Here is a 26,483-nt window from a genome sequence, read left to right on the forward strand (position 1 = left end):
ACTATACATGTGATAATAAAGTGTCTTTGAACCTCTGAATCTATATTGCCAGTATAGTCAACAAAGAACAGCTTGGTGGAGTGCCTGTAAGAGAGTGTCTGCCAGCATTTTCATACAGTGTAACACAGAGGCTGTTTTTATTTGTTTTTCGTTCACAGGGTAGCCATTTGGATTATGAATGCACAGCATTCTCTAATGCTTTTTTTTTTTTTTTTTTAATGATAATGTCTTTGAAGGGCAGTATGGTAGCAGACAGGTTTTAACGTCCGCCTCACATGTGGGGGTTATGTGTTCGATTCTGGCTCTGACCTGCCTGTGTGGCGTTGGCTTGTTCTGTTTGCCTGCATGGCTTTCCTACGGGTACTTCGCTTTCCTCCCACATTCCAAAAAATCTGCATGATACGTATCAACGCTAAATTGTCCCTAAGTGTGTTTGTGAGAATGGATGGCTGTTAGACTTCCTGTGCCCTATGATTGACTGGCAACCAGTTTAAGGTTTGGAGGGGTTTTTAACGGTTCTGGGAAAACTGACGTGATTGTCCCTCCCGATATCAATCAATACCCAATACTGGTACCCAAACAAGAGGGTCAATACCAGTGTCGGTGATACCGGTTTTGTGAGTGCCAACACCTTGAAAATAGGCCAGGTATTGCCTGAATTTTGATACCTTGTATTGATACTTGCTGTTTAATGTCAAAGTGTTTGAACAGTTCTAATAAAAAAAAATGTTAAAAAAATGTTAGCTCGAGGCTCTGTCCACAATGCATGTTGCAGTCTCATTACTTTTTTTCTTAAATATTTATCCAAAGTCTAATTTAGGTTTTGTCTTTGTTGCATAACTTACATATAGTCTTACGTTACACATCCTAGTTCAGTGGGTTGGAGTGTTAGGGTAGCCAGATCCATAACTGTGCATTGAGCTAATTCAAGTGAGTAACACAGCAACCCACATGCATAAACAAAAGAGTGCAAGCAGTCTGTTCTATTGATAGCAATAGCCCTGTGTGTTAGTGTTCCAGCATACTTGCTGCATTCCTCTTGTGGTTCAGTCATTTTTTGCTACATAGTTGCCATACTTGCTCTTACAATTCCAAATAAGGCTGAATATAGCCATTTTCTTGGCTCTAGCTGTTATTATATTTGTTGTGATTTGAGATTGGATGCAAAAAAACAGTTTAAATATTCCGTATCACTATTTACTCTGGATGGAGTGATGCTTGAAGAATCAATCTCAGTCAAATGTCATCTAGGGCACATGTTGAGAGTTCAAAGGCTACGTTTTGAAGTGCTGCATTATGCCAACGTTCAAATGTCAACATTATATCATTAATAATTTGTGAAAAAGGATCATTGCCAACAACTTTTTCTTTTTTGAATGCGAAAAGCCTTCCTGCTGGGTGATAGGGGTTTGAAGATATGAGCCAATTACATTAATTGTATTTGTAACTTCTAGGTAATAGTTTATCATTTGATCACCTTCGACCTTTATTGACATTCACTTGCTTTGCCGTTTGCACCTGCTCAAAACATGCCTTCAACTATGAGCACAGTATTCTTATTTTGATCCGGTTTATGAAATGAAGAAATTTATTGATAAACACTTTCTGAATCCATCGTCATCCGACCATCAGGGAGTGATTGCAAGGCATAATTAAGTAGCATAAATAACTTGCACCAAGCAGGAACTCTGCTGAGTCAATCAGAAGAATGTACATCACTAATTGGAGATGAGGATTATCAAGGTGATAAGCTAATGCCTACGTTCAATAAGGTAATATCATTTTTATTCAGATAGCCTTAGGTCTTTTTTAAAATTTACAGTATTTTTTTTTCACTATAACTTATTCAAAAATGTTCATTTTTCATTGTAAAATTTACTTTTGCACTAAAAACGTTTACTTGTTGTTATCAAAGTACAGAAAAATGTAGTCATTTTTCTTAACATGAGTAATTGTCGTTAATAACTGTGGTTAAGATATTGATTAAAAAAAAATGATCATTTTGCCCAATTATGCAGCTCTTGGCTTGATATTGTACACAAATAAAAAACGCTGATAAGATTGTTTATCATTTATGCTGATGCTGTTTATAAGGGGCTGCAGGATGCACTCATGTGTGCCCACTGCTCAGGCACTCGAACCTAACAATGTTGCAACTGAAAAAGAAATTGGTTTTGCACTGGTGCAACCAAGCACGATTTAAGGGGTGCCCTTAAAACATTTGCTTCTTTAATTTAGATTTTTTGTTATTTTTTTGTATTACTTTTTCCTGTTCTAAATTTAAATTTCAGATCAGCAAAGCACTGCAAGCATTGTCTTTTCTGTAAGGTATGTCTTGTACAGTTGTACACAGACCTTTTGTTGTGCTGGTGAAACCATTGCAAAATGTTTGGATGGATGGATAGCCTTTATTATCATTACAGCTGCACAACCCTTGACTTAATGAGCTCGAACAGCAAGGCCTATCAGGATGTGCTAACGATGACCTCACTGAGATCTTAGCAGAGATATAGTTACGTGACGTTCCATGTGGTGTATGTGTTTGTGTAAGAGTGTCCTTCTCAAGCACTGTTGATAGTAAATACAAAAAACACTCACAAACCTCATGTAGACAGATGCAATCCAAATGCCTCCAATGTGCTGCATGTTTAAAAATCCGTCCATTCAGTCAACACATTTATTATTTCTATTTATTATTCATTGTAGCTACAGACCTGTAAGATATTAATTATATCAATGCATTCTGAACCTTTATATCAGAATCTGCACTCAAAATCTCAGAGCCTGTATATCAGAATGTCTCAAAACTATCATAGCTTTACTATTTTGAGAGATATTAAGTCTTTAAAAAATGTGTACATAATTTGGAAATTTCTTTCATTGAAAAAAATCTCGCGGCACACCACCAACTGAAATTGTGGAAAAAAGCTTATATGAACAATATGAGGGTTATATTATTAACATGAGTGTTTATTTGTTTTTGTGTTGTTTTTTCATTGAAGAATGACATTATATTATCACAGCTTGAATAGGAATCAAATAAAAACCAAGAAAAAAAGTACCTTATAATCCTGCATTTTTATACTCAGTGTGAAATCTCGGCCTATTTGGATGAACACAGAGCAGTATTTGATCGAAAATAATCGAAAAGACACACACGAAGCTCTTCTTCCTCTGACCTCAGTCATTCTCTTTCGTTTTTACTTATATCAGTAGACTCATCAAGTTGCAACACAAATTTATTACTGATGCGGATGTTGTCCAAAACCACACTTTCGTTGTCTGCAGACTTGTCATCAATATGTTTGGAAGTTGTGTTATCTGAGAGAGGCACTTTGGCTATTTCTTTAGCCTCTTCAGGTCCAAGCATCTCATTTACAATTGCTTTGAAGGCAGGAAGTATCAATTTCTTTGCAACAGTGTGGACCTTTTTAATTTAGCTACACATTCAGCGACGTGGTAGCTAGCTATAAGCGCTCTCTTGTTTACCTTGGTAGTTTTTCACATGCAAGTTGCTTGCTTCTTCGTGTGTTCACGCAGGTCAACGGCATTCTCCACATATTTTTTTTATTTTTTTTATGTGAAGGATGTTTTGTTTTAAGTTGGCGTTTAAAATTTTGGGACTATCATGCTGTTAAAGAGCTTTTCACCACATAAAACGCACAATGGAGTTGTTCCCTTTTCGTTTCCGGTAAATCCAAATGAAACATAGCTTTCATTGTTTTATCTTGAGGCAGAAACTTTGTTAAACATCTCTGTCTTTGCTTTCTTTGACCTCCACTCATACTAGGGCCTTCATCTAGCTAGAGATGTTTTCTGGGGTCCTGTTCTGAGTCAGCATTTTTCCTTCGAAACCTTATCCACCACTTTTACTGTCATCCTGCTGTCCACTGTCAACGCCATATGCCGTTGCATTGATTCGTCACTAATTCACTTTTCTCCAAGCACAAGGCAATTAGCTACCTGCTGCAGCTGCTGCTACCTACTGGTATGGATGAGCTTTACATGATTACTCTGGCAGGCATGAGAACGCGCAGGCACAAAAATAGGATAATTTCCCACGGCACACCTGACAATATCTTGCGGCACACCAGTGTTGAAAAACACTGGTTTAGAGAACAGGAATAGTTATTCCAATGGACACGTTTCTTACATTAATTGTGTCCTTTGGCATATGCACACAATTCTAAACTTGGTTGAACACGGATAGTGTGCAACTTCATGTATTTATGGCAAAATAAACTCAAACTGCATCGCAAGGAAAAGGAAAAACAACTGCTTCGAGCTCATTCAACGTTACACTAGCCTAGCGTTCAATGACCGCTCACAATGTGGGAAATCGGGAACACACTTAACTCGCAACAAATATGTAATTTACGTAAATGAACACAAGAAAATAGGACAAACTTGCAAGGGTGAGATTTATTCTGTTTTGCTATGTTTCTTTTTTTTCCTATATTGTCACCAAAGTTGTGGTGCGACCTATACATGGCAAACTAGAAAATACCATAATTTGACCCTAAAACTGAGGATGGGTCCTATATGCAGGTGTGTCCTATAGTTGGCGAATTACAGTATTAACCCTTTAATGGCGTCTCCCTAAAGCCAAAACCTTATTATTGATGGGGCGGGGATTACATGCAACCTGCTGTGCAAGTTACTTTGTGGGCTCCTAAGCAGACATTTCCTGATCTAATTGCTGATCACCTCCACCAGTGTTATGTAAGTGATTATTGTTGGCAATGTGGTCAACTATATGGCAGCTAGTATTGACACGGGGTTATATTTGTTTCTCAAAATGTCAGTAGGATTTGGCATAATATGTGGCCTTTTAATAACCGAATTTGGCTTTATGTAAGATGTTGCATACGCATACTGATACTGCATCATTAATAATTCATCACAATAATAACTTTTTTTTGATCATGTGTTTAAGATTGTGAAAAGCCAAAGGTGAAATCATAATATAATTTTTGTTTAAATGCCCAGTCCTATTTGATTTTATGATGAGGCAGATGGCTCTGTACAGTGTATGTGGGTGGATTGCAGTCTAGTGTGTGTCTGTCTGCCACACTTGGGTGCCTACAGTTGCCTGTGTGTATCCTGTCTGGTTTTGTGCAGGTTCAGAGTCCTCCCTCTGTCTGATGCTTCTAATCCTAGACACAGAAGGGGGTTTTTACAATGACATGCCAGTTTATCGTAAGGCCCTTAATATTATATTAATGTTAATTGTTTGTCTTACTGGTTGATTTAGTTGTTAGAGTTCCTTGAGGAGATAGTATAGTTGCAAGATGACAATAACGCCTAGTTTTCTTGAGTTGTCACTTCATATATGTGTGATGGACAGATGTCCAATTATCTTCTTTTTTTTTTTTCACCAAGCTTAATAGAGAGCACAATTTCACCAAATCACACAGATTGGTGATGTGTTTTGTTCTTCCACCAAAAACATTAGAAATGTGGTGTTTTGTTTCTGTTTGTATTGATTTACTCATTTAATTTATCTGGCTAATGGAAAGTTGACTGATTCTCTCTCAGCCTTTCTAGACTCCAGCTTGTGATTTTGACCCATGTGGTACTACATGTCCAAACTTTTATTGATGATTTATATTCATTCTTTTTTTTTTTTTTTTGACAGAATGAGAACGCCTGTAGCAGAGAGTTAGAACCTTCCACTGGAGGGAGAAACTGTGGTCATACAGGGTTGTGGCTGGACCCAAAGACCCCTGTAGGGGGGTTGAAGGGCCCTCTCAGCCTTGTGTGAGTCTGGACCATGGGGGATGGAGGCATCAGCGCAACTGGAGGAGAAGGAGTCAATCAGTCCCATGTCCTGTTTGACAATTTTGTCCAGGCAAGCACATGCAAGGGCACGCTCAAGGCCTTCCAGGAGCTGTGTAGTCACTTGGACGTCAAGCCCACCGAGTACAGGGTCTTCTACCACAGGCTTAAATCCAAACTGAACTACTGGAAGGCCAAAGCACTTTGGGCCAAGTTAGACAAGAGGGCCAGCCAGAAGGAGTATAAGAAGGGCCGTGCCTGTACCAACTCAAAGGTACCTCTCACATTTCAAGCACTACCGTAATAAGTGATTTCTCAAACTATTAGATGGCTGGGATTTTTTTTCTCAACATCCACAATGTTTATCCAGATTTTTTTCCACCTCCTTACCCAAGTTTGATCTCATCCCATGACAAAAATGCTCACCAGAATATGTACATACTATACAGTGAACACAGAGGCCAAAACTAAATGTAACTAATATACTTTAGTTAAAAAAAAATATTCATAAATCCTACCTCCTTTTTGGGTTACAATACCCTAATGATGGGTAAGGCTTCTTTGTCTGTATTTCTGCTGATGCTAAATGATACCCAAGCTAAGATTGTTTTATTTTCGGTTGGACATTAGTGTCTGATCATTGGCGCTGGACCATGTGGCTTACGAACAGCCATCGAGCTCGCCTTCCTTGGTGCCAAAGTGGTGCTGTTGGAGAAGAGGGATGCCTTCTCCAGGAACAACGTTCTCCACCTTTGGCCCTTCACCATTCAGGACCTCAGGGGTCTTGGGGCCAAGAAGTTTTATGGGAAGTTCTGCGCCGGTGCAATTGATCATATCAGTAAGTTGCTGAGAGCACAATGTGAATGTCCACTCACGTTTTGAAGTATCTGACTAATTTGACTTGATTCCATGTGCTTGAAAGAGGGATTGTGTCATTGTTTTGTAGGTATTCGTCAGCTTCAACTCATGCTGCTCAAAGTGGCTCTTCTCCTGGGCATTGAAATCCATGTCAATGTAGAGTTCAAAGGGCTTATTGAACCTCCTGAGGACCAAGAAAGTGAAAGTGGGTCAAATGTCATAAAGCAAACCGTGTTTTGGATGAAGGCAAGCTCTGCAATGTTCTATGCGATTTACAGGGATAGGCTGGAGGGCCGAGGTCCATCCCAGGACACACCCTGTCAATGAATTGGAGTTTGATGTGATCATTGGGGCGGATGGAAGGAGAAACACACTGCCAGGTGAGCTGGCTTCTCCCTTTTCTTTCAGCTAAGAGCACATAATCCTTAAGAAAATACAGGTGGCAGCATTATTCTTGCCTAATTTAGGACTTAAATGTGTGTGTCATTTTCAAACGAATACCTGTAATTTGTGTACTTTCTCACCCCAATTTGTACACCGCTTTAATTTGTGCATTTAGCTGCTACATAATTTGGTGGACCCAAATCTATTTCTAAATTTGGTCAATTACATATTTTTCTGTAAATCAATACCATTCATCACTCCTTAGTGGATTTATCTTTTTTTTATTTTTCTATATAAACCAGTCTGTCATTCAAACCTTTCTGTCATTGACAATGCAATGTTAATGACTTCACAAGAATGCGTTATTTTTTCATTATTTTTGGGGTGTGGGGTGGGGTGGTTTTGGAGAGCTTTCTTTGTCATGGTAATAGTGTTCAAGGACTCTGGCTGAATAAGATCAGAGTAGACTTTATTTTCTTGTTATGTATGTATGTTTGCAATAAATTTTAAGAGCGTTGTGATATGAAAAAAGAAATATACAAATAAACAAAATATGTTGTAATGTTGCAGCTCGCTCTAAGATGCTAATCTGCTTTGTCGTCCAGGGTTTCGACGTAAGGAGTTCCGTGGCAAACTTGCAATCGCCATCACAGCTAATTTCATCAACAGGAACACAACAGCGGAGGCTAAGGTTGAAGAAATCAGCGGAGTGGCCTTCATCTTCAATCAGAAATTCTTTCAAGACCTCAGAGAAGCGACAGGTGCAAATTGCTGAAAATGTCCCATTTTGTCGAGAAGAATGTAACTTGGTTTTTGTGATCAGATCTTCAGCTCTCATTCATCTCTGCTCACCCGGCCCAATTTGTCAGTCCAATTATAAAGCTTTGATACCAATTTTGTCCAAGTTTTGCTGACGTGACAATGTTCCCGGAGCACTGTTGTGCTTTGTTTCACATAATTGCTTTTCGTTCTCCGCCGAAGGCAAAGCAGTCTGCTGCTGCAACGGGGAAACGTTTTGTGTTTGGTATGTAACACTTCTTTTTCAATTGTTTTTTTTTAGGTATTGACCTGGAAAACATTGTCTACTACAAGGATGACACACACTATTTTGTGATGACTGCCAAAAAACAAAGCCTGTTAGAGAAAGGAGTCATTCTGCATGTGAGTAATCAAAAAGCTGACGTGTGTGTTGCCTCTTTGTGAAAGAGAATTTTCAAATATCATTAAAACGGTCTAGTACACAGTAGCTTTACGTACGTACTGGCTTTCACTGTTTCATTCTTTCAGTCCTCACTGTTTCCAATACAGCCTGATGGTCTTACTACACCAACTGTGGCCTGGACTGAACTGTCAAGTTTAACTCAAGCACACTTACCGCATATCTTCATCTTCTTTCTTGTACAAACTTTACTGAAGGTGTGTCATGGATATGCACTGATGTTCTCGCCACAAACCACCTGCTCAAAAAAAAACATTCAAATTAAAATCTTTTTAGAATGAAAATTCATAATACTTTGACAAGGAAGCTGTGAAAATGCACAAACACCTAAAACTACAGGAAACGTCATTTTTTGTAAAAACATTTAAAGCAATGACTCTTCTCGCCTTAAATGAAAACAAGTCAGTCCCAAATCAGCAGTTGTGTGTTTATGTATCAAACACGTGGGCTGTGATATTCAGGTATAATTTGTAAATGTTCCCATACACTTACTGTATTTGTTTCCTTCTTTTCTATGTAATTAATGATCTTTGAAATAGTTTAATCCACATTGAGATCCAAACTCTAGGTAATTCTGACGTAATTGGAATTGCAGTGTTTTTCTGCAGCAAAGAATCCTGTCATACTGATCATGTCACTACTTGCCATGGTTTTCATTCAATCGGAGGCACTTGAGCAGTAAAAGCTGAATTCCAATGCAAATATCCATTAAAGTATGGAGAGCTGAAGCATTGTTTGAGAGTAAGACTATTGATAGTTCATTAACAGTTACAGTGAGGACTGTAATTTACATTATGCGGAAGATAACTTTGCTTGATAGTTGAATTCCTGTGCTAACTAAAGGTGTGCCAGAAGTCTTAAGTGCATTTAATCTCCTCACATTTAACTGAACTCTGATAGGCATAAGATGAAACTGTGACACATTTCGTTGTTTGTTTTTTTTCTTTTTAGTTTATGCAAGTTATTTTTTTTTTTCATATTTTGTTCACTGAACCAGAAAAAGGTATTTAGCGTTTGTGAATTTTGGCATAAATTAGACTTGATGTGCGTGCCATGTAACCAATGGTGCTTACATAGAACATTTTTGAATATATAATGTAGAACTTGAAAATAAATGCTTTCAGAATATATCAGGTGCATTATTATATCATTAATATTTTATAGGTATCCAATGTCAAAATGTGCCCAAATGTGCCCATAGGTAAAAGCTTTCAGTGGATAGTTATAGGACTAAAGGAAGGGGATACATAAAAATCCAAGTGCCCAGTCAGTTGGTATGACTGCAGATAATAACATAATAAGAACGAATGGAATGAGACAGACTTTGTTCCTCTTGGATGTCACATACATGGCTAGGAGGCTGTGTTTATTAATGCAATATCAAGAGGTTCGAGAAAGTACTACTGTAGAAGATAGGCCAGAACACCAGGAGGGATGTGAGAGGCCCTAGGAAGGCAACAACCTGGGAACAGGTACTTCCGGGCAAGAAGGCACAGGAAGGGCCTCAGTAATAGACATCTGGCATGCAATCTATACTTTTGTGAGCATGTGAAATAAAAGAGTTGCTGTTATTCCAGTGTCATAATTGACCATTTCCTTTGTTGTTGCCCACGTAGGACTATGCAGATACAGAGATGCTGCTTTCCAGAGCAAACGTTGATCAGGTTGCCCTCTTGTCTTACGCCCGTGAGGCAGCCGATTTCTCAACCAACCACCAGCTGCCCACACTGGATTTCGCCATAAACCACTATGGCCAGCCTGACGTTGCCATGTTTGACTTCACCTGCATGTATGCATCGGAGAGTGCCGCCATGGTGCGCCAGCGCAATGGCCACAAACTGCTGGTGGCATTGGTGGGAGATAGCCTGTTAGAGGTGGGTGCTCTTTACAATGGTGCTCATTTGTATTTGCTGTTCGGTGGCCATAATTGGTAGTTAAATGTTTGTTGCTGTCTCCAGCCTTTTTGGCCCATGGGGACTGGCATTGCCAGAGGTTTCCTGGCAGCCATGGATTCAGGCTGGATGGTGAAGAGCTGGGCTCAGGGAAAACAACCATTAGAAGTGCTGTCTGAGAGGTGAGCGTGTGGAAACACTGATGCAGGCAAACTCGTGTGTGCATACTCTCATGTCAATCCTCTTCAAACACACCCTTTTAATCTTGGAGTGGTTTTATTTGGAAATGTGCCCGTATGTTTGTGATTTGAACCGGTCAGTCACACCTTTCTTATTGCCAATCGGATAAGTCTGATCTAAATGGAATGTGACTCTTCAGTTGCTGTGTCCACTCTTACTGTATATAACAATGTTACTATAGTGGTAAAATGTACTGTATCCATTTTTAGGTCTTAATGTACTTGAAATAATCCATGCATTTGATGAGTAATAATGTGGAGTCGTTGTTTTGAAACATCTGTTTATTCCTCAGGGAGAGTATTTATCGTCTGCTGCCCCAAACCACACCAGAAAATGTCAGCAAGAACTTCAGCCACTACAGTGTGGATCCCACTACGCGTTACCCCAATATTAGTCTTAATTTCCTCAAACCTAGCCAGGTGAGCCTGACAACCACAATGCCATTGTTCATTAAAAAAGACAAAAAAATAGATCCCAGTCTCAGAGAGATTTAATAAAAGAACTTCATATCAATTTTGTCGACTCTGGCAAATAGGTTGTTCAAAAGTATGGGAATGTCTAGTTATGTTAAAAAAATGATCAATGCAACATTAGTTCATCTCATTGTATTTACATCTTTTCAAGTGAACTATAAAGCATTGGAACAAAACATTTAGTATTTGCCACCCTAACCCTTCCTTAAAATAATCGTTTCAAGCCTGTGACCACTTGACTCACTGTGCCCTCTAAACTGCGCACGTGTGCAATTGCGCACAAGGTTCTCCGCACACAACAAAATCTATGCTACGCATAAAACAAAATGCAATACAAACATATTAGCCCTCATCCTATCTGATTAATTCGACCAATAATGTTGTTTTCTGTACCATTTTGCATTGTGACAGCGAGTGACAAGTGTCCAGCCAATGATATAAGTTTCAGTCACTATTCCTCCAGTCAAACGCACTGACAGAAACGTTCCCTGCATATACACTCCGTGCAGGTTATCTAGCTAACAACAGTGCAGATTTAAGAGACGCAAATGCTAACCCCTTTCCTTGCAAAACGAACGAGCAGCACATCCACCCACTGAGCCAAAGTAAAAAAGGATTGCGCTTCTTTTAAATGGAATGGCTGTAAGAGTACTGTATGTATATACAAATAGAACAAGCGGTGAAAGTGGCTGAGTTTTTTTTTTTTTTTTTTTGCAACTTGTGGCTGGTTTATTGCCATGGTGATAAGTGGTGATACAGTACACTGTCATGTCTAAAACATTTATTGCTCAAGATATGTATATATTAAAAAAAAAAAAAACATTTTTGAAACGAACATAAATAGTTGTGATTTATTTGGCAACATTGTGGGAGTTGAGACTTCTGGCCACCTGGCTTACTCCTATGCTTGCCCAGGTTCAAATAAAATAAAAATTTCCACCAGGTCTATCTTTGATTTTATAAAATGATTAATTTATTTACACAGTAGTTCCACAGCTCTTAAAAAAAAAATACTTCAAATAAAGAAACATCACGGTACAGAAACCGTGTGCTTTAATCTGCAATCAATCTCAACTGCCCCTGTGATGCATGCCCCAAGGCTTTTAAAGGGCAAGTATCATGCACCTTTCTCCCTGCCAAAACAACCAACAAACAAATAAATGACTTTCTAGCTCTTGGCCATTACAAAAATTGTAATTTTAAAATGTTTTAAGGTTCAAAACCAATAATAATTCCAAATGCTGGCTCCTACAAACATGTCAATCGTAGATGCATTGTTCTCCCGTATTGGTCCTGGACGATGCTTTTCAGCTCAGCTATCCCCTCATAAATGACGCGATAAGTACCCAGGAGCACATTACCAGTCCAGACATATGTTTAAAACTTGTTGGATATCATCCGGTCATGCTGTTCACATGAATTATTGGAGTTCCGAGCTGCCTTGCGTCATCAAAGCACTAGCCATGAATGATCCCACTTTTGCTGTGGCTCTTTCTAGGGCCGCAGCGAGGCCCCTGGATATACACAGCCCCCCCACCCCACCCCTGCTCAATAATGCCAAAATGTGAGTTGGTGTGATATAGGTCACTTTATGAGCGACATCAGATATGCACACGGTGACTCACTGTGTGCATGTCCAAAGCCCGCTCAGGGAGTTTGTGTGAATGCTCAGACGCTTTGAAAATTAAAGAGAACATTGACTTGACTTCATCAGACTGTTGTATTCATCTGTAATGCTATTCTACGTCTGCAGCCTCTTCTGATTCTTGTTTCTTGGGGTTTCTCCCTTTAGTTTCACTCTTTTGGAGGTAACATGCAGGCACCTTTGGTCTGGTGTTTGACTTGCTAAGTCTAATTGTATGTTTGTTATAAAGCAAGATGTATTAATTGAAAATATTGGTTTTCCAAGTGTAGAATTATTTAAGAGCTTTAGCCCTTCATTCAACCTTTCTGTTGTATTGTTGTATTTTTCTTGTTTTATAAACTCTTCCTTCAGATCTCTGTCAATTTCTTGCAAACAGGCCTTTAAAATCTGTAAATTGAACCTGAAAGAATAGCGCATACTTGCTCCTCAAACAGACTTATCTTTCAAGCTACATCAATACTTCTTGTTTATTAAATATATTTCTGACAGTGTCAGTCAAAATGTGCATTGTCTTAAAAAATATTTGTAATGCTAAATCATTTTCATTAGATTATGTTCCTGATTGTGCCTGATTATTTGCAGGTAAGGCACCTCATAGACACAGGAGAGTCTGCAGAGATGCGCATTGAAATAGAAAATGTGATCAACTCATCAACACCAAAGTTGATCAGGAATGGTTTGTATTTTGTCCTTGTTTTACATGCACACAGCTCTTTTATCTACCAAATGCATTATTTAATTTGATAATTGGTAAATAACGTATTTATTTATGCCGATGTAATTATTTAATGCTGGACTATTTTCACCATAGACAATTGCCTGCTTGACAAGCAATTGCAAGGTAACACAAAGTTTGAATGCATGGTATTGCTCTTGGAGGATTAATAGATTTAACAATTTCATGGTTCCTTACTCTATGACCAAAGATTATCAATCTTGTATCTGAAGAAACATGAAATAATTTTCAGTCACACTAACTTGGTTATTGACTTACCGTTTATTCAACTTACACAATTAGAGCACTTGAATTCTGCATTCTCTCTTAACCTTTTCATTTGCATCCCATGTTGTACTTATGGCAGTGAACATTGACTCCTCATAGTTCATTACATTTCCTGATGGACTGTTTTATACTGTATTAATACTAACATGGTTGATAACTAGGGCTCCACAATTAATTGAATTTTAATCGCGATTGTGATATTGGCTGCCACAATTATTTAAGATGGTAATCGACGATATTAACGTGTTAAAAAGCTGGCTACATAGTACTGTACAAGATATGTTAAATCAAGCACTTTCAGTCATCCTACCACCAGGGGGCAAACGCAAGGGATTTCATTATACATCGGGCAGAAAACGTGGCCGAGTTCTCTGGTGAATACCGTAAACAACTTCTGGAGAAGCACTTTGAGTGATTCTGGTACTTGTGTGCTATTTCTTTTTTTCTTGCGAAACCCCCCCCCCAAAAAAAAAAACTAAGGCTGTTGTAGGTATTGTTACAGGTCGGTTTTAGTATGTGCTTGGTTCTAAGCAGGCTTCATATTTTTCATTGGTTTGCACTCACCAAGTAAGTCAACTGTGTGCAAAGTTTATGCGAATAAGCTGAATGGCAGGCAATCCAAACCTATGTTAATTTGCTAATGAATGTAAAACCCCCAGGTAAAAACATCAAAACTGGATATACATATAAAAAAAATGGAATCAAAATAGTATAGTAAGTGCTACTTATTTATAACATACATGGATACAATTAAATTACATAAATAGAAAATACATTAATTTAACTTTTATGTGATGAGCTTGTAATGGCCATACTCCCTAGTGAGGGTAGCCTTCTTAGCGTAGTCTTCATATTTCTTGATTATCTCCTGCTTCGTTTCCATATATATCAACTTCTCTTGTTAACATCACCAGCAATCATGGGACCCATGGCATCATCCATTCAATTTTGAATTGAAGAGTAAAATGCACAATATACAGTTATTTTAAGCAGTCAGATGTGATCCAGTCTGTAGCGTGCCGCCATTTTGACAGTGACGCCGACTAATAGCAAACCAGTATCGTAGGGAGTCGTGATGCAGACCAGCGTCTGAGTGACGCGTTGCAACGCAGGCAGTTTGACGGGACCAGAAAATAAGAGCAATTACCTAAAAACGCCTGAAGATGGAGACAAAACAACACAAATACAGACAACCTTTCGGGTCATGACAGTTGTTTTTGACCTAAAGCGGGAAACATACCGTCAAGAGGGGATGAAAAAATGTCAAAGATCACGTCGCAAGCTGAAAAAAAAAACGTTAGGCAGGGATGTCGTTGACTATATACATATATATACTAGTAACTAAAAAAAAAAAAAAAAAAAAAAAAAAAAGTTAATACCCCCAGAATTAGATGTTTAAGAGTGGAGCTGTGTAACTGGAGCTAGCATGCTTTAGACAATTTATTTCTGTACCATGTATTAATCTGGTAGTGATTAGTCATGTTAGTTTGTGCAGTATAACCCATTTACACTAAACTTGCACAACTCTTCCTCTAAAGACCTTTGCCTGTGTGCTAATGGTTTGTAGTTATGCTGGTACATGAAAGGGCACATCCAAAATTATTTCCACTGAGTTGCATGCATAGTTTAAACAAAAAAAAAAATCTAAGGCTGGCACTAAAGTGCTGTATCCCAAATCCTTATTGTTGTAGAAAGCCATTTTTTAATTAAAAGGTGTGTCATACATTTTTTTTCCATATACTACATTGTCCCTTTGTTTTTCTCGGGTAATGAGAAGTGGAATGTAACTTTCTGCAGCACTGAAGCTGTAAAAAGTGAAGCGCAAAGTGCTGAGGGAACAGTGTAGTGTTTGTGAAGTGCTACATAAAAAATGTTCATGGTTCTATCAACCATGTTTGATCTGTTTTCTTTTACTTCAAGAGCTAATGCAATGTTTGATCTTCCTCTCCATTCAGAATCCATTGCTCGATCCAGTAAACTTCTCAATTGGTGCCAGAGACAAACAGAGGGATACCGAAATGTTTGCGTCAAAGACCTTACCATGTCATGGAAGAGTGGTCTGGCCTTGTGTGCGCTCATCCACCAATACAGACCAGATCTCATGTGAGTATCTGACTTGCAAGACAAGACTTCCAGCTATTTATTCTGCCCAGTTTAGGTTGCCTAAATAAAATGTTGTATTTTTGTTTAGAATAACTGGTCAGTTGTGTTAATGTTTGTTGATATGCTGTTTATTGTGTGGTTTGGACGTTGTGATTTTGGTGTACATCATTGTCAATGAGGTGACATAAATTGCTTGTGATTGTCTCCTTGAAGGGTGCACTCCTCAATCACATTCAAATGTGTGCACATGATTACTGATCTATAATCTATTATATAAGGAAGCATGGCAGTTATCACTAAAATCTTAGTGACATTTAATTTGGGGCTTTTAGATGTATACATTTCAGAAAGAATGTTGAAAGAGGTTTGACAGTGTCCATTTAGTGTGTAATTAGATTTTCTGATGTTTTAAGTGGAATTTGTGCTGTGATGTATTTGATCAATGGAAATCAATATTCATCTTCCCCCATTAAAATTTACAGTGAGCTGTTCCACCCATAGAACATACCCAAAAATAAATAATTTTGTTATAAGACGAAGATGTAATTTTATATTTCTGCATTGTTTCTTTCTCTGTGTCTGTTTATAGCTTATTATCCTTTATCATCATTGATGTTTTCCTTTTCACCACTCTCAGTGACTTTGACACTCTGGATGAGCGAGACCAGGAAAAAAACAATCAGTTGGGTTTTGACGTGGCTGAGCGAGAATTTGGCATCTCACCCTGCATGACTGGCAAAGAGATGTCTTCCGTGGTAGAGCCTGACAAACTCTCAATGGTCATGTACCTCAGCCAGTTCTATGAGATGTTTAAGGACACAGTGCCACCTGGGGGTGAGTGATAGAGATTTTACTGACTGTTTAGCATTTAGAACATTATCACCTGTAATCCTGTGTGAGCGCGTGCGTATGTGCGCGGGCCTCTCAACATTTTAATCCTCATTGTCTTCTGCATCAGATAATCAAAATCTGAGTCCAGAGGAGAAGGCTGCCGTTATGGCAAGCACTAAATCACCCATCTCCTTCCTTAGCAAGCTTGGACAGAGCATTGCAATCTCCAGAAAACGTAACCCCAAGGTCAGAAGTAGAACCCACCGTAAATATCTGAACATAAAAAAATGTTGTTGCAGCTGAAGAAAGGTTATGTGATATTTTATCAGCAGGACAAAAAAGAGAAGGATGTTGACAGTTTGGGGAAGAGGAGAAAAACCAGCCAGTCTGAAGATGTGAGTTCATGACAGATTTGGTGCTTTTTTTCCCTCATTTTGAGATCACACACTGTCCACTATTTAAATTAGTGCAGTATAAACACTTAATCAAAGTAAAGACATAACCAAACAGGATACATGTGTCCTGGGGAAAAACAAAAAAATAAACATTTCACATTACTCTCATTCAAATGTTCATGCAAATCTAGTAAAATGTGGAAAGGCGATAAAGTCGAGAGACAAAATGTGCTTTGTGGTGGGCTTTATAGTAACTCCAACATGTATGAGTTAGTGCAAAAAAGAAAAAAAAAACGGGCCATTCATTTGTTTTTAAGGGCGTACATAAAAAAATAACAGTGGTACTAGGTACTTTATGACAAAAACAACATAAATTGTTAATTTATTCCTCAGGAGGAAGCATCCAAGGTTGGTCGGGAAGAAAGACAGGCCACTGTCGCTGCTCTGTTGTCAGAGAAGAAGATAGACTCTGCTGCAGTAGGGAACAACAATAAAGTCAAAGTTATGGCTACCCAGCTGCTTGCCAAGTTTGAGGAAAATGCTCCCGCCCAAGGTTCAGGACTGAAAAGACAGGTAATGTACAGTGGAATTTGTCGTTTTTTAATTTGTACACCAAATGCGTCGCTGAAGCAGTGATACTCTACCTTTTTAGTTTCACGATGAAAGCATAGGCAGTTGTCTTAATGACATGCTGTCCAGAACGGCCAGTTCTCAGGCAGACCATTGTTCGGGTTCCATGTAGGCGACCTCACCGTGCTAGACTCAGAGAGCTGCTATACACAATTTTGAGACTTAGTGGGGACAGAGAGTTATACCAACACTGGGCAACATTGTCAAAGTGTAAATGAGTTGCTCTCAACTCGTGCTCTATTTGAATACATCATGTACAACACGTCGAAACAGCATGACTGTGCCTATTGTACATGCTGTATTGCATGGCTGATGCTGTATTTTTTTTGTCCCCCAATTTGTATGTACATGATATTGTGTTTCACTCTTTAAACGTGGTCTGCTGAGGACTTTTGTTTTCTCCGTTTTTACACGTAATGGATGTTCCATTCATACAGCCATTTGTCATTTCTTTGTATCTTTTGCTCCCCTGTTTACCTCCCATCATGGATTGTTCTCGCATGCTTTCTTACACCATTGCCAACCACTATTCCTCTTATTTACACAACCACAAAGGGGGACTCTCTGCCCAATCTGGACTGCATTTTGCACCCACCCCCGCCCAAACCCCTAGAGCCAATGCGCCTTGCACCTGTACCAGCTTGGAGAAAGGTAACGAGTGGCCCATCTCCTTCCCTATAGACTCCCTTAGACTTATCAACTAACACTGTGAGCATCCCTCTGTAGTTACATTGCAATTATCTCTCATAATTACTCACAGAACTACTAAACCAAGTGATTGGTGATCTGCTGTGTGTTGTTAAAAATAAAGTGTGTGAGAGTCTTTCCCCCCTGCCTCTCCTGTTCTGGTTCAGAGGCGCACAGAGCAGCAAGAGCAGCTGAGCATTCGCTACAAAGAAAAGATCAAGTGTCAGACGCTGCCCAACAGAGGGGAGCAGGTAGGATTAGTTGTGGTAGCGCTGTAGTGCTAGTAGTTGTCTATCCCTCCAACGCCTATACATCCCCCAAAGTCCAGTTTCACTACGTTCCTGACACTGAGGGGGGAGAAAAAAAGCATTGTACTTTAATTTCTTAATAGTTTAATCTGGCATTCCTCCATTGTTTTCTTGAAATATTCTAAAGCTATATTTGCAACCAGTGTGTTAAAATTATGAATTAACTAAAAAAAATCAGTCCACTGAATGAGTTTAGTAAAAGGCAAACTTCAGTTCATGCTGTAGTACTGAACCCACCACTTGTATTTTGTTCTGTGAATGTTTATCAGAAGCCACACAGTAATAAATACTGCCTTCCCAAACTACTTAGATATTCATTTTCTCAAATACACTCAATCACGTGAAATACAAAGAAATATACAAAGTATGCTTTATGCTGTTGGAATAAGTGGGGATTGCAGTTTTAACTTGCAACCTTTCTCAGTGACAATTCCAAAACTAGTTAACAATATCTTGAGCAAATAAGACCATAGCTGTCAAACAGTCCACGAGGGGCAGTATTGCCACCTCTCTCTCCGAGTCACACGACTGAAACGATTATGATTGTTATCAAGGTCCTGCAGAGCTTACTCATAAGCTAATCATCTGAATCAGTTGTGTAAGAAAAAGAAACATAAAAACCATGCACAGTATTGGCCCTTGAGGATTGACGTTTGACTTCTGTGAACTGGACTATGGCAATGCTTCACCGAAACTGTCCGAAACTCCACATTTGCGCCTTACTTTTTGTCACAATGATTTTTAATTGTCAAATTTCAATGCCACAAATTCAGTGAACATCAATCTTAAAAGACACAATAGTGGAAATGAGTGATTTGTATTTTGTTGCACAACACTCGACTGTAAATTTTAGGGTCACCCAATGTTGCGCCAAAAATGAATAAATCAAAAAATAAATAAAGTTAGTTTTAAGACTATGTAGTATTATTTTAAAAACACATTTCAAAAAGCTACACAGTTGCCTTGCTTACAAATACTTCACCAAAAAACATACTGTAGTTAGTTTTTCAGACTATGTATTATTATTTTAAAAGCACATTTTAAGAAGCTACACAGCATAAGTGTACGTGTTATTTACAATGTGCTGCTTTTAAGACATAGATTTTCTTCACCAATTACATTCGTTTAGAGCAAAGGATTTTTTTAAACTTTTATTATGCGTCTAAATCCTCATCTAAACTTTCTACTTCTTTAATCTCTTCACACTTCATTTTGGTACTGATGTTGGTATGTGTGCGTGTGTACATATGCGTGCTTGCATGGAAGTGGAGAAACTAATCATTAACTTTGGGAACTCACTCTAAGTCCTTTAATCAACTGAAATAATTTGTTTTTGATGAGTTATTACATACTTTAATTCATCCCAAAATAGTATTAACAAAAAACAAATAGCTAATCTAGTCATCCAGGCGTCACTGCCCTCATCACTTTGACGCTAAACCTGCTGTTCCTCGTCCCTCAAGGCCAGAAGTGTTGCTGACCAAGCAGCCAACTCAGGCTCTCGGAGCTGCCCAAAGAAAACCATTCTGCTCCTTTCTTCCTCCTCCTCCACTTCTTCGCTCTCTCTTCACACTGAGGTGACACATATTCTGCTGCCTTTGTCAATTTTACTTGCCTTTCTGCCACAAATCCTCAGTACACCCATATACTTTAACTTTACAAACTTTAAACCTGTCAATACCCTTGTTAGTATAGATTAGACCTCTATGTACTTTTCCTGTGTAATTCTAGAATAGAGCACACATGCATTCTGTTTTGTCAACATGATATCATGGTGCAGCATAAACATACTTATATGTACTATGTGTTAAGTGATTCTTAATAATCAAGTACAATCGCGCTGTACACTGATGTACCACGCAGAGCTCCATTTGTTAGACTATTTGTTTTACCGCAAAAAAGTGTTCACCCAGCCAAATGATGTTTACCTTTAAGAATTTGGGTGTCCCTCCGGATGAAGAGGATCTTGAGTACTACGAAAAGCCTGTGAATTATGCGGTAAAATGACTGTTTAGACCCTCAAATTTTCATCATCATTGTTATATATATATATATATATATATATATATATATATATATATATATATATATATATGGTGACCAAGTCCTTTGGGGCAAGATTTTATTTGATAATATATTAAAAATTAATAAAATTAGATAATAATTAAACACTGCATGCCGACTTGTAAGCCATTGGTGCCAGGTTTTGATGGCGTTTCCATCGCAGGAGTGGAAGCCTTTGCACCTAAATGATCCAGGACCAATCCATGTACCTGGTATACAGGAGAGGGCTGACCGCCTTATCTCCAAGTTTAAGGGGAACAATGACAAGCCACCAAAGGTGAACACTTTGCATGGCTGTGCTGTGACTATCAAACATGGTTTTCAAGTGTAGGATATCAATTACTCAAAATAGGTAATGCTTAAAGGTTGTAATACATTTCTGTTGCTGATGGCGTACTATATATTTGCACATCTAATCCTCATTTTTTTCCCCCTATGAACCTTCTTATCACTGAAGCCTAAGAAAAAGCCATCCCGTTTCTTTTTAGAGCAGTGGTATTTGTCCCGGGGCATTACTGAGCATCCGAGCTCATCACTCACCTCGTCTGAATATTGTAGAAAGGTTAGCTATTTTACTTGTTGACTGAGATTCCTCAATGCCACATGTATTAAAAGTGAAAGTATAAACCCAATGAAAACTGAATGTTAATCAATGACATGAATTTTAAGTCAAAATACATTTGTAATTCCATAACAAATTTAAATGTCTTGATTGGTTACATACAATACATTTGGTTATTGGTTAATGTATTCCCCTGCAGAATCCAGCAAAGTCTTTGTGTTCAGCTGCTCCAATGCCCTTATATGTGCTTAGTATTCAGGAGAGGGCCGAGCAACTTGCTTCTCAGTTGGAGGGCAAGTCAACTGGACTGAAGGTGAACGTTTTTATTGACACTGATAGCATATCATTTTATGTTATTGATGCAGGTTGACTTATTTTGTAGAACCATTTCTCAGAGAGAATTGCCTTTTTGCTGAGTAGATAAGGAAACATACCAGTACGGGTTTTAGGTGGTCACTATTCAATAGTTTTTGTGAAAACTTTAGGGTGATCTTTATTTTATTTTTTCCTGTGCTGTTGAGCAAATAAATGCAGTATTTCATGACTGAAATAAGACTGAGATTCACAGCATTAAGAAAAAAACAACTGAGTAGCAGAGCACTCTATACAAGCTACCCGTCTAGGACAAAACATTAATTCACTACTTAAACATGTTTTCATCTTCTCCCAATTGTCATGGAGCCTAAGAAAAAACCATCAAGTTTTTTCATGGAACAATGGCACCTGGCCCGAGCACAAAGTGCCTTTGATACTTCTCTTTCTTCCGACACCTACAGACAGGTAGCTGTTTTGTGGCTTTGAAAAATAAATTTGAGTGCATTGACACTAACACACTATACCCAATGTGCAATTAAAAAGTGTATATATGTTTCACTTCTTTACAATGTTTTCTGTGAAGGTTTCCTTGGTCTGATTTTGATATGCTGTAACTAATCTACAACATTTTCTAGTCGGGTTTACCTCTCTATTCAATCATCTAAAATTGCACTGTCCTGGTGCAGGCATTTGTGTGTGAACGTGCGCATGTGTTTGTGTGTTTTAACTTGAAAAGATGAAAATATTGCTTGAAACTCCTTAAAGTTTCATCATTTATTCCTTAAAATAAGCCTGGCATCATCCTGTGCTTAGAAATACCCCAGACAAGAACATTCATACATTACATATTTATATGTGTTCTGCACCATCACACACATTGTACTGCCAATAGAAATGCTGTGCACAACATGGATGCATTCAGCTCTGTTCCTGCATTTGTTGTGCATCCTCGTCAGGGTTCAAGCAACCCAAAACCTCAGGTTACTTGCTGTCCCTGAACTGAGACATCTTATTCGCAGAACAATTTTTTTTTTCTTCTGAAAGGAGTTTTAGGAGAGATCAGGGTGAGAGGGATAAATGATCATCCTCTTATCCGTCGCAGAAAAAAAGTTCACACTATCATTCTAAAGAAGTTCCACTAACTAGTGAGCGAGCTGTCCTTGAGGGCTTTAGCTGGGGGGAGGGGGAGGGGGGATACAAACTAATGAACTGGGAACCTTGAATCTCTTGCTTGACTATAAACTTATCTGCGTCGGAATTATAGCAGTACAGACACTTTTCATTTGAATTCCAACAACCATCCTTCTGTTCCCGTTTACTTCGTGTTTGTTTTGGACCTTACTAGTTGCGCCTGCGATGGATAATGTATGCTCAAAGCAGTCAAGTAATAGAAACAGATGATTGTAGCACCTTTATGGATATTAACTGTAGATAGCATTCCACATGAAAACATTTTGAGATATAACAAATCATTGTTCTCGTTTCTAGTGAATCTGTTGAACTGAATTGCCACACTGTCACGATGATTGCTTTACCTAATCCTCCTTTTAGGGCTGCAAGTAATTTTTAATAGTCTATCGATTATTTTGTTGATCCATCAATGAATTGGATAAAACGTTGTTTATATTCCTTTATTCAACAACAAGAAATTGTGCAGAAAGCAAATCGCTTTGGTCTCTAACATTTTGGAAAGAAGGTAAAATGTTGTTACTGTTTTCCAATCTAAAAGCAAATGTTTTATTTTCATTCACCACCAACAATCAGTTTTCATGGAGAATGACAGTGATCGGAGAATAAATATTGTTGACAGGTGAAACTCAGATGATTTGAACAATTTTAAACTAATTAAATAAAATGATATGATCAAAAACGATTTTATTAGTTGTCAATTGATCGTTGCACCTCTAGTCTGTTTATTTACAAGTAGTTCATTCCAAGGCAGCCAGGACACAGTTATCCTGTTTAGATATGTCATTACTTTGATTAATTATTGTTTGAATATGGTTGTCAGCACGCCTAAACCACTAATAATTGTACTTATTGGGATCATTAATTTGGCATGTTGACATCTCCCGAGTTACACCTTTGCTGGCATGTGCCCATTTCTGTTATGCTCAGTGTTTCATCCCTTCTTGTTTCCATCCTCTTTTCATGTTCTCTATTCATTTTCCTGCATTACTTTCTCATGTTTCTCCCTTGCAATACTTTTCATAGCATTATGTGAAGATGTACACAGGCGGAGTTAGCTCATTGGCTGAGCAGATAGCCAATCAGCTTCAATCGCAGGAAGCGCCCAAACGATTACCTGAGAAAAGAGATTTGGTAAGCTTGCTGTCCCCACGATCAAGAGCAAGTAACCGCATTGATCTTTCTATAGTGTGGAGTAGTGCTCAGTGGTTGCTGCGATAATAGCAGTGTGGATTCAACAAGTATCAGCAGACTGTAATTGTGCTGTGGTAGTAACTATTTTGGATTGTAATGAATAATGAGATTTTACTTGCTTGATGTCAGCACTTTTCTGCAGCAGCTTGGTCTGTGATTTCAAGCCTTGATGTCATATATATAACCTCCCTCTGGTGCTGTAACTTTTGCCTATAACTGATTTGTTACCATTTCTGTCCACAGGGCTCCCTCAGAAAAGAATTCCCCGTCAATATCGGAGGCAGCGACGTTTGCTTTTTCTGTCGGAAGCGAGTGTATGTGATGGAGAGACTGAGCGCAGAAGGGAAGTTCTTCCATCGCAGCTGCTTCAAGTGTGACTACTGTGGCACCACACTCCGACTGTCCTCTTATGCCTTTGATGTGGAGGACGGTAAGTAGGGATGGGAATTGATAACATTTTTCTGATTGTGTTTTCGATCCTGTTTAACGATTCAATTGTTTGATTCCTTTGTCAATTGTAAAAAATGGGAGGAGAAACAGGTAGATTAGTATTTTCTGTTTTCTGTTTTAGGGTTCAGAACTTTTGTCATCCCTCTAAAATATATACTGTGTATAATGGTAATGAGTGAACAAAAATGCAACTTTTATTATTCTCTCTCTTAATTACTTTTGAAATAATTTGCTTCCTTTATTGAACTGCAAAACATTAATAATCTAGTGTGCGACTATAAAGGGGAATCTCTTTTGTTACAGGCTCATTTTTTTCAGCTCCAGCTGAGCTACTTTAGCAAAATGCAGGCCTCAGCTGCAGTGGTTGTCATGATGATTGATGATTTTTTTTTTCTATGCTATGCTTCCAAACTGTCTTTGTTTCTTACCTGTCAATATTGTCATTTTCTTCAACTGAAAAACCAAAATGTTGCGCTTGTAAAATAATCTGACTGCTCTCGCATGCCGATATGTAGAGCTAGCGGCTAATTAATGCTAAACACTGGCAACAGGTACAATGAAATGTCAGCATAATGAAGTTGCTTTTTAGTGCCCTAAATTGGCAAATAAATGTGATCTTAGAACAATGGCATGTTATTTACATCGTTGCTCACTCTCTGAGAGTAAAAGTTAGTCAAGTATCAGTTTTTTCAACCATGCCCAGTGTATTTGTTAATCCTGGGTTACTTTACTCTTTATCGAGTACTGTCAGTCTAAGATAATCTCGTCAGACTGTATTGCCTCTATCACCATTGAAATAAATGGAAGAGAAGGCTTCCCTTTACATTAGTAGTAAGAGCACATTCTCCAACAAGGCAAAACTGTGCTACAATTACCTAAGTATTAATGGGAGAGGATGTGGTAATGTTGCAGCTTAGCCGAGCACTCAGGAGGGTTAAAAAAAAGTGACAGCAAAGACACAACAGCATCCTGTGTGTGTCCATGCATATCAACTTTTCAAGTTGGCTGTTTTCATTCACCTCAAAACCTTCGGGTGTTTGTGTTATGAGGAGCCATACAGGCTACTACTGTGTTGCTACGCATGTTTTGACGCGACGTGTGTGTGGCCAAGACGCCATACCTCCGGACTGACATCGATAAGACAATCATATGCAAAACCTGCAAACGATACCATGGAAGCGTTGGGATCCGGTTCTCAACAAGAACAGCAACGCTATTCTGATTAATCTAAATTATATGCAGATTTCGTCGAGCCTATGTGTTTGCGAAAAAAGCTTGAAGGGCCACTTCAGGAGGAATGGCCTGTTTTTCAATAACAAGCTCAATTCATGTATATTTTTGTTAAATCAGGACTATAGTGTTAAATTGCATTTTCAAATGTATCTTGTTTTGGAGAAATCTGTAAATAGCTAACAGCTTCGTTAAATGTTACTTGTGAGTTCATAAGCAATAATTTTAGTTACTTTTTATTCAAAGTCCATTTTGAAGGGCTATACTCCTCACTTCTAATCAGAAAATAATCTTTCCAATTCAGCCATGCTCATCTGTCACGCGGGCTCCTTTGGTGCTGGACCCAGGGTCCATATTTAAAAATAAAAAACAAAAAAAAAATCTATGTATCCATCTTCACTGGTGTTGCCCGTGGATGTGCTGGATTTTTCAAAATCCAACTTTAAAATTTAATGAAGACAACCTTCGGCATGGACTCACTCAAGTGACCACTTAGTGAGCGCATGTTGCCCCTCAACACAGACCTGCAATCTTTGGCAAACATGGCCAAAGTTTGCTCCCATTAGCGGGCGCCGTGCTATTATTTGTGTAGGAAGACAATTTAATTTAATACCGCTAACTTTGGCTGTATTAGCATTCGAATGTTGCTGGTGGCAATTGCAGTAGTTGTCGTTAAACTAGTTATCCGTAGAAAGTAGCATAATTTAGCATCCCTAAGTTTCTGACTATCTGAACTAGGACTAGCCGCCACCAAAATTCACAGGCACATTAATCAATCGATCATCACAATGTCTTTTATTTTGTCAGCTAATCGGAGCTCACCTTTACTGTCAATCAAATTAAAACTATTTTGCTGATTGTTTTTATATTTGTCACAGGTTGAAGTGGACAAGCGTAGGAATGTCTTTATGAATTTTAGTGGTGGTTGCTCTCCGTTTTGAGAACTGAACTTGAAAAAAATCAAGCCAGGAAACATTACAATGCTTGTTTTTCCCTTCAGTGTCTGGAATCAAGCTGTCTTCTCGCAGTTCAGT

At 38.5% G+C, this 26,483-nt stretch overlaps 1 protein-coding gene across 3 annotated transcripts in view; it reads left to right on the forward strand.

Moving 5' to 3' along the window:
* Nucleotides 1–26,483, forward strand: part of mical3a (microtubule associated monooxygenase, calponin and LIM domain containing 3a) — a 71,115-nt gene that overhangs the window by 9,666 nt on the left and 34,966 nt on the right. For 2 of the 3 annotated variants that reach the window (XM_088417845.1, XM_088417846.1), the window contains exons 2-21: nt 5,639–6,052; nt 6,409–6,616; nt 6,725–6,841; nt 6,915–7,016; nt 7,626–7,781; nt 8,081–8,181; nt 9,856–10,113; nt 10,198–10,313; nt 10,664–10,790; nt 13,072–13,165; nt 13,301–13,330; nt 15,448–15,595; nt 16,233–16,429; nt 16,554–16,672; nt 16,756–16,821; nt 17,215–17,394; nt 18,007–18,102; nt 18,306–18,389; nt 19,910–20,023; nt 24,013–24,199. In XM_088417845.1, the coding sequence (XP_088273971.1) occupies nt 5,774–6,052; nt 6,409–6,616; nt 6,725–6,841; nt 6,915–7,016; nt 7,626–7,781; nt 8,081–8,181; nt 9,856–10,113; nt 10,198–10,313; nt 10,664–10,790; nt 13,072–13,165; nt 13,301–13,330; nt 15,448–15,595; nt 16,233–16,429; nt 16,554–16,672; nt 16,756–16,821; nt 17,215–17,394; nt 18,007–18,102; nt 18,306–18,389; nt 19,910–20,023; nt 24,013–24,199 (2,779 nt within the window). In that variant the 5' untranslated portion in view covers nt 5,639–5,773. Of the gene's footprint in view, nt 1–5,638; nt 6,053–6,408; nt 6,617–6,724; nt 6,842–6,914; nt 7,017–7,625; nt 7,782–8,080; nt 8,182–9,855; nt 10,114–10,197; nt 10,314–10,663; nt 10,791–13,071; nt 13,166–13,300; nt 13,331–15,447; nt 15,596–16,232; nt 16,430–16,553; nt 16,673–16,755; nt 16,822–17,214; nt 17,395–18,006; nt 18,103–18,305; nt 18,390–19,909; nt 20,024–20,381; nt 20,445–20,673; nt 20,788–20,967; nt 21,073–21,271; nt 21,386–21,759; nt 21,853–23,601; nt 23,710–24,012; nt 24,200–26,483 lie in introns of all 3 variants that reach the window. The other variant, XM_088417847.1, reaches the window with a different exon arrangement.

This window comes from Hippichthys cyanospilos, chromosome 6 (assembly GCF_059441005.1).
Source record: "Hippichthys cyanospilos isolate Australia breed blue-spotted pipefish chromosome 6, RoL_Hcya_1.0, whole genome shotgun sequence".
NCBI lineage: Eukaryota > Metazoa > Chordata > Actinopteri > Syngnathiformes > Syngnathidae > Hippichthys > Hippichthys cyanospilos.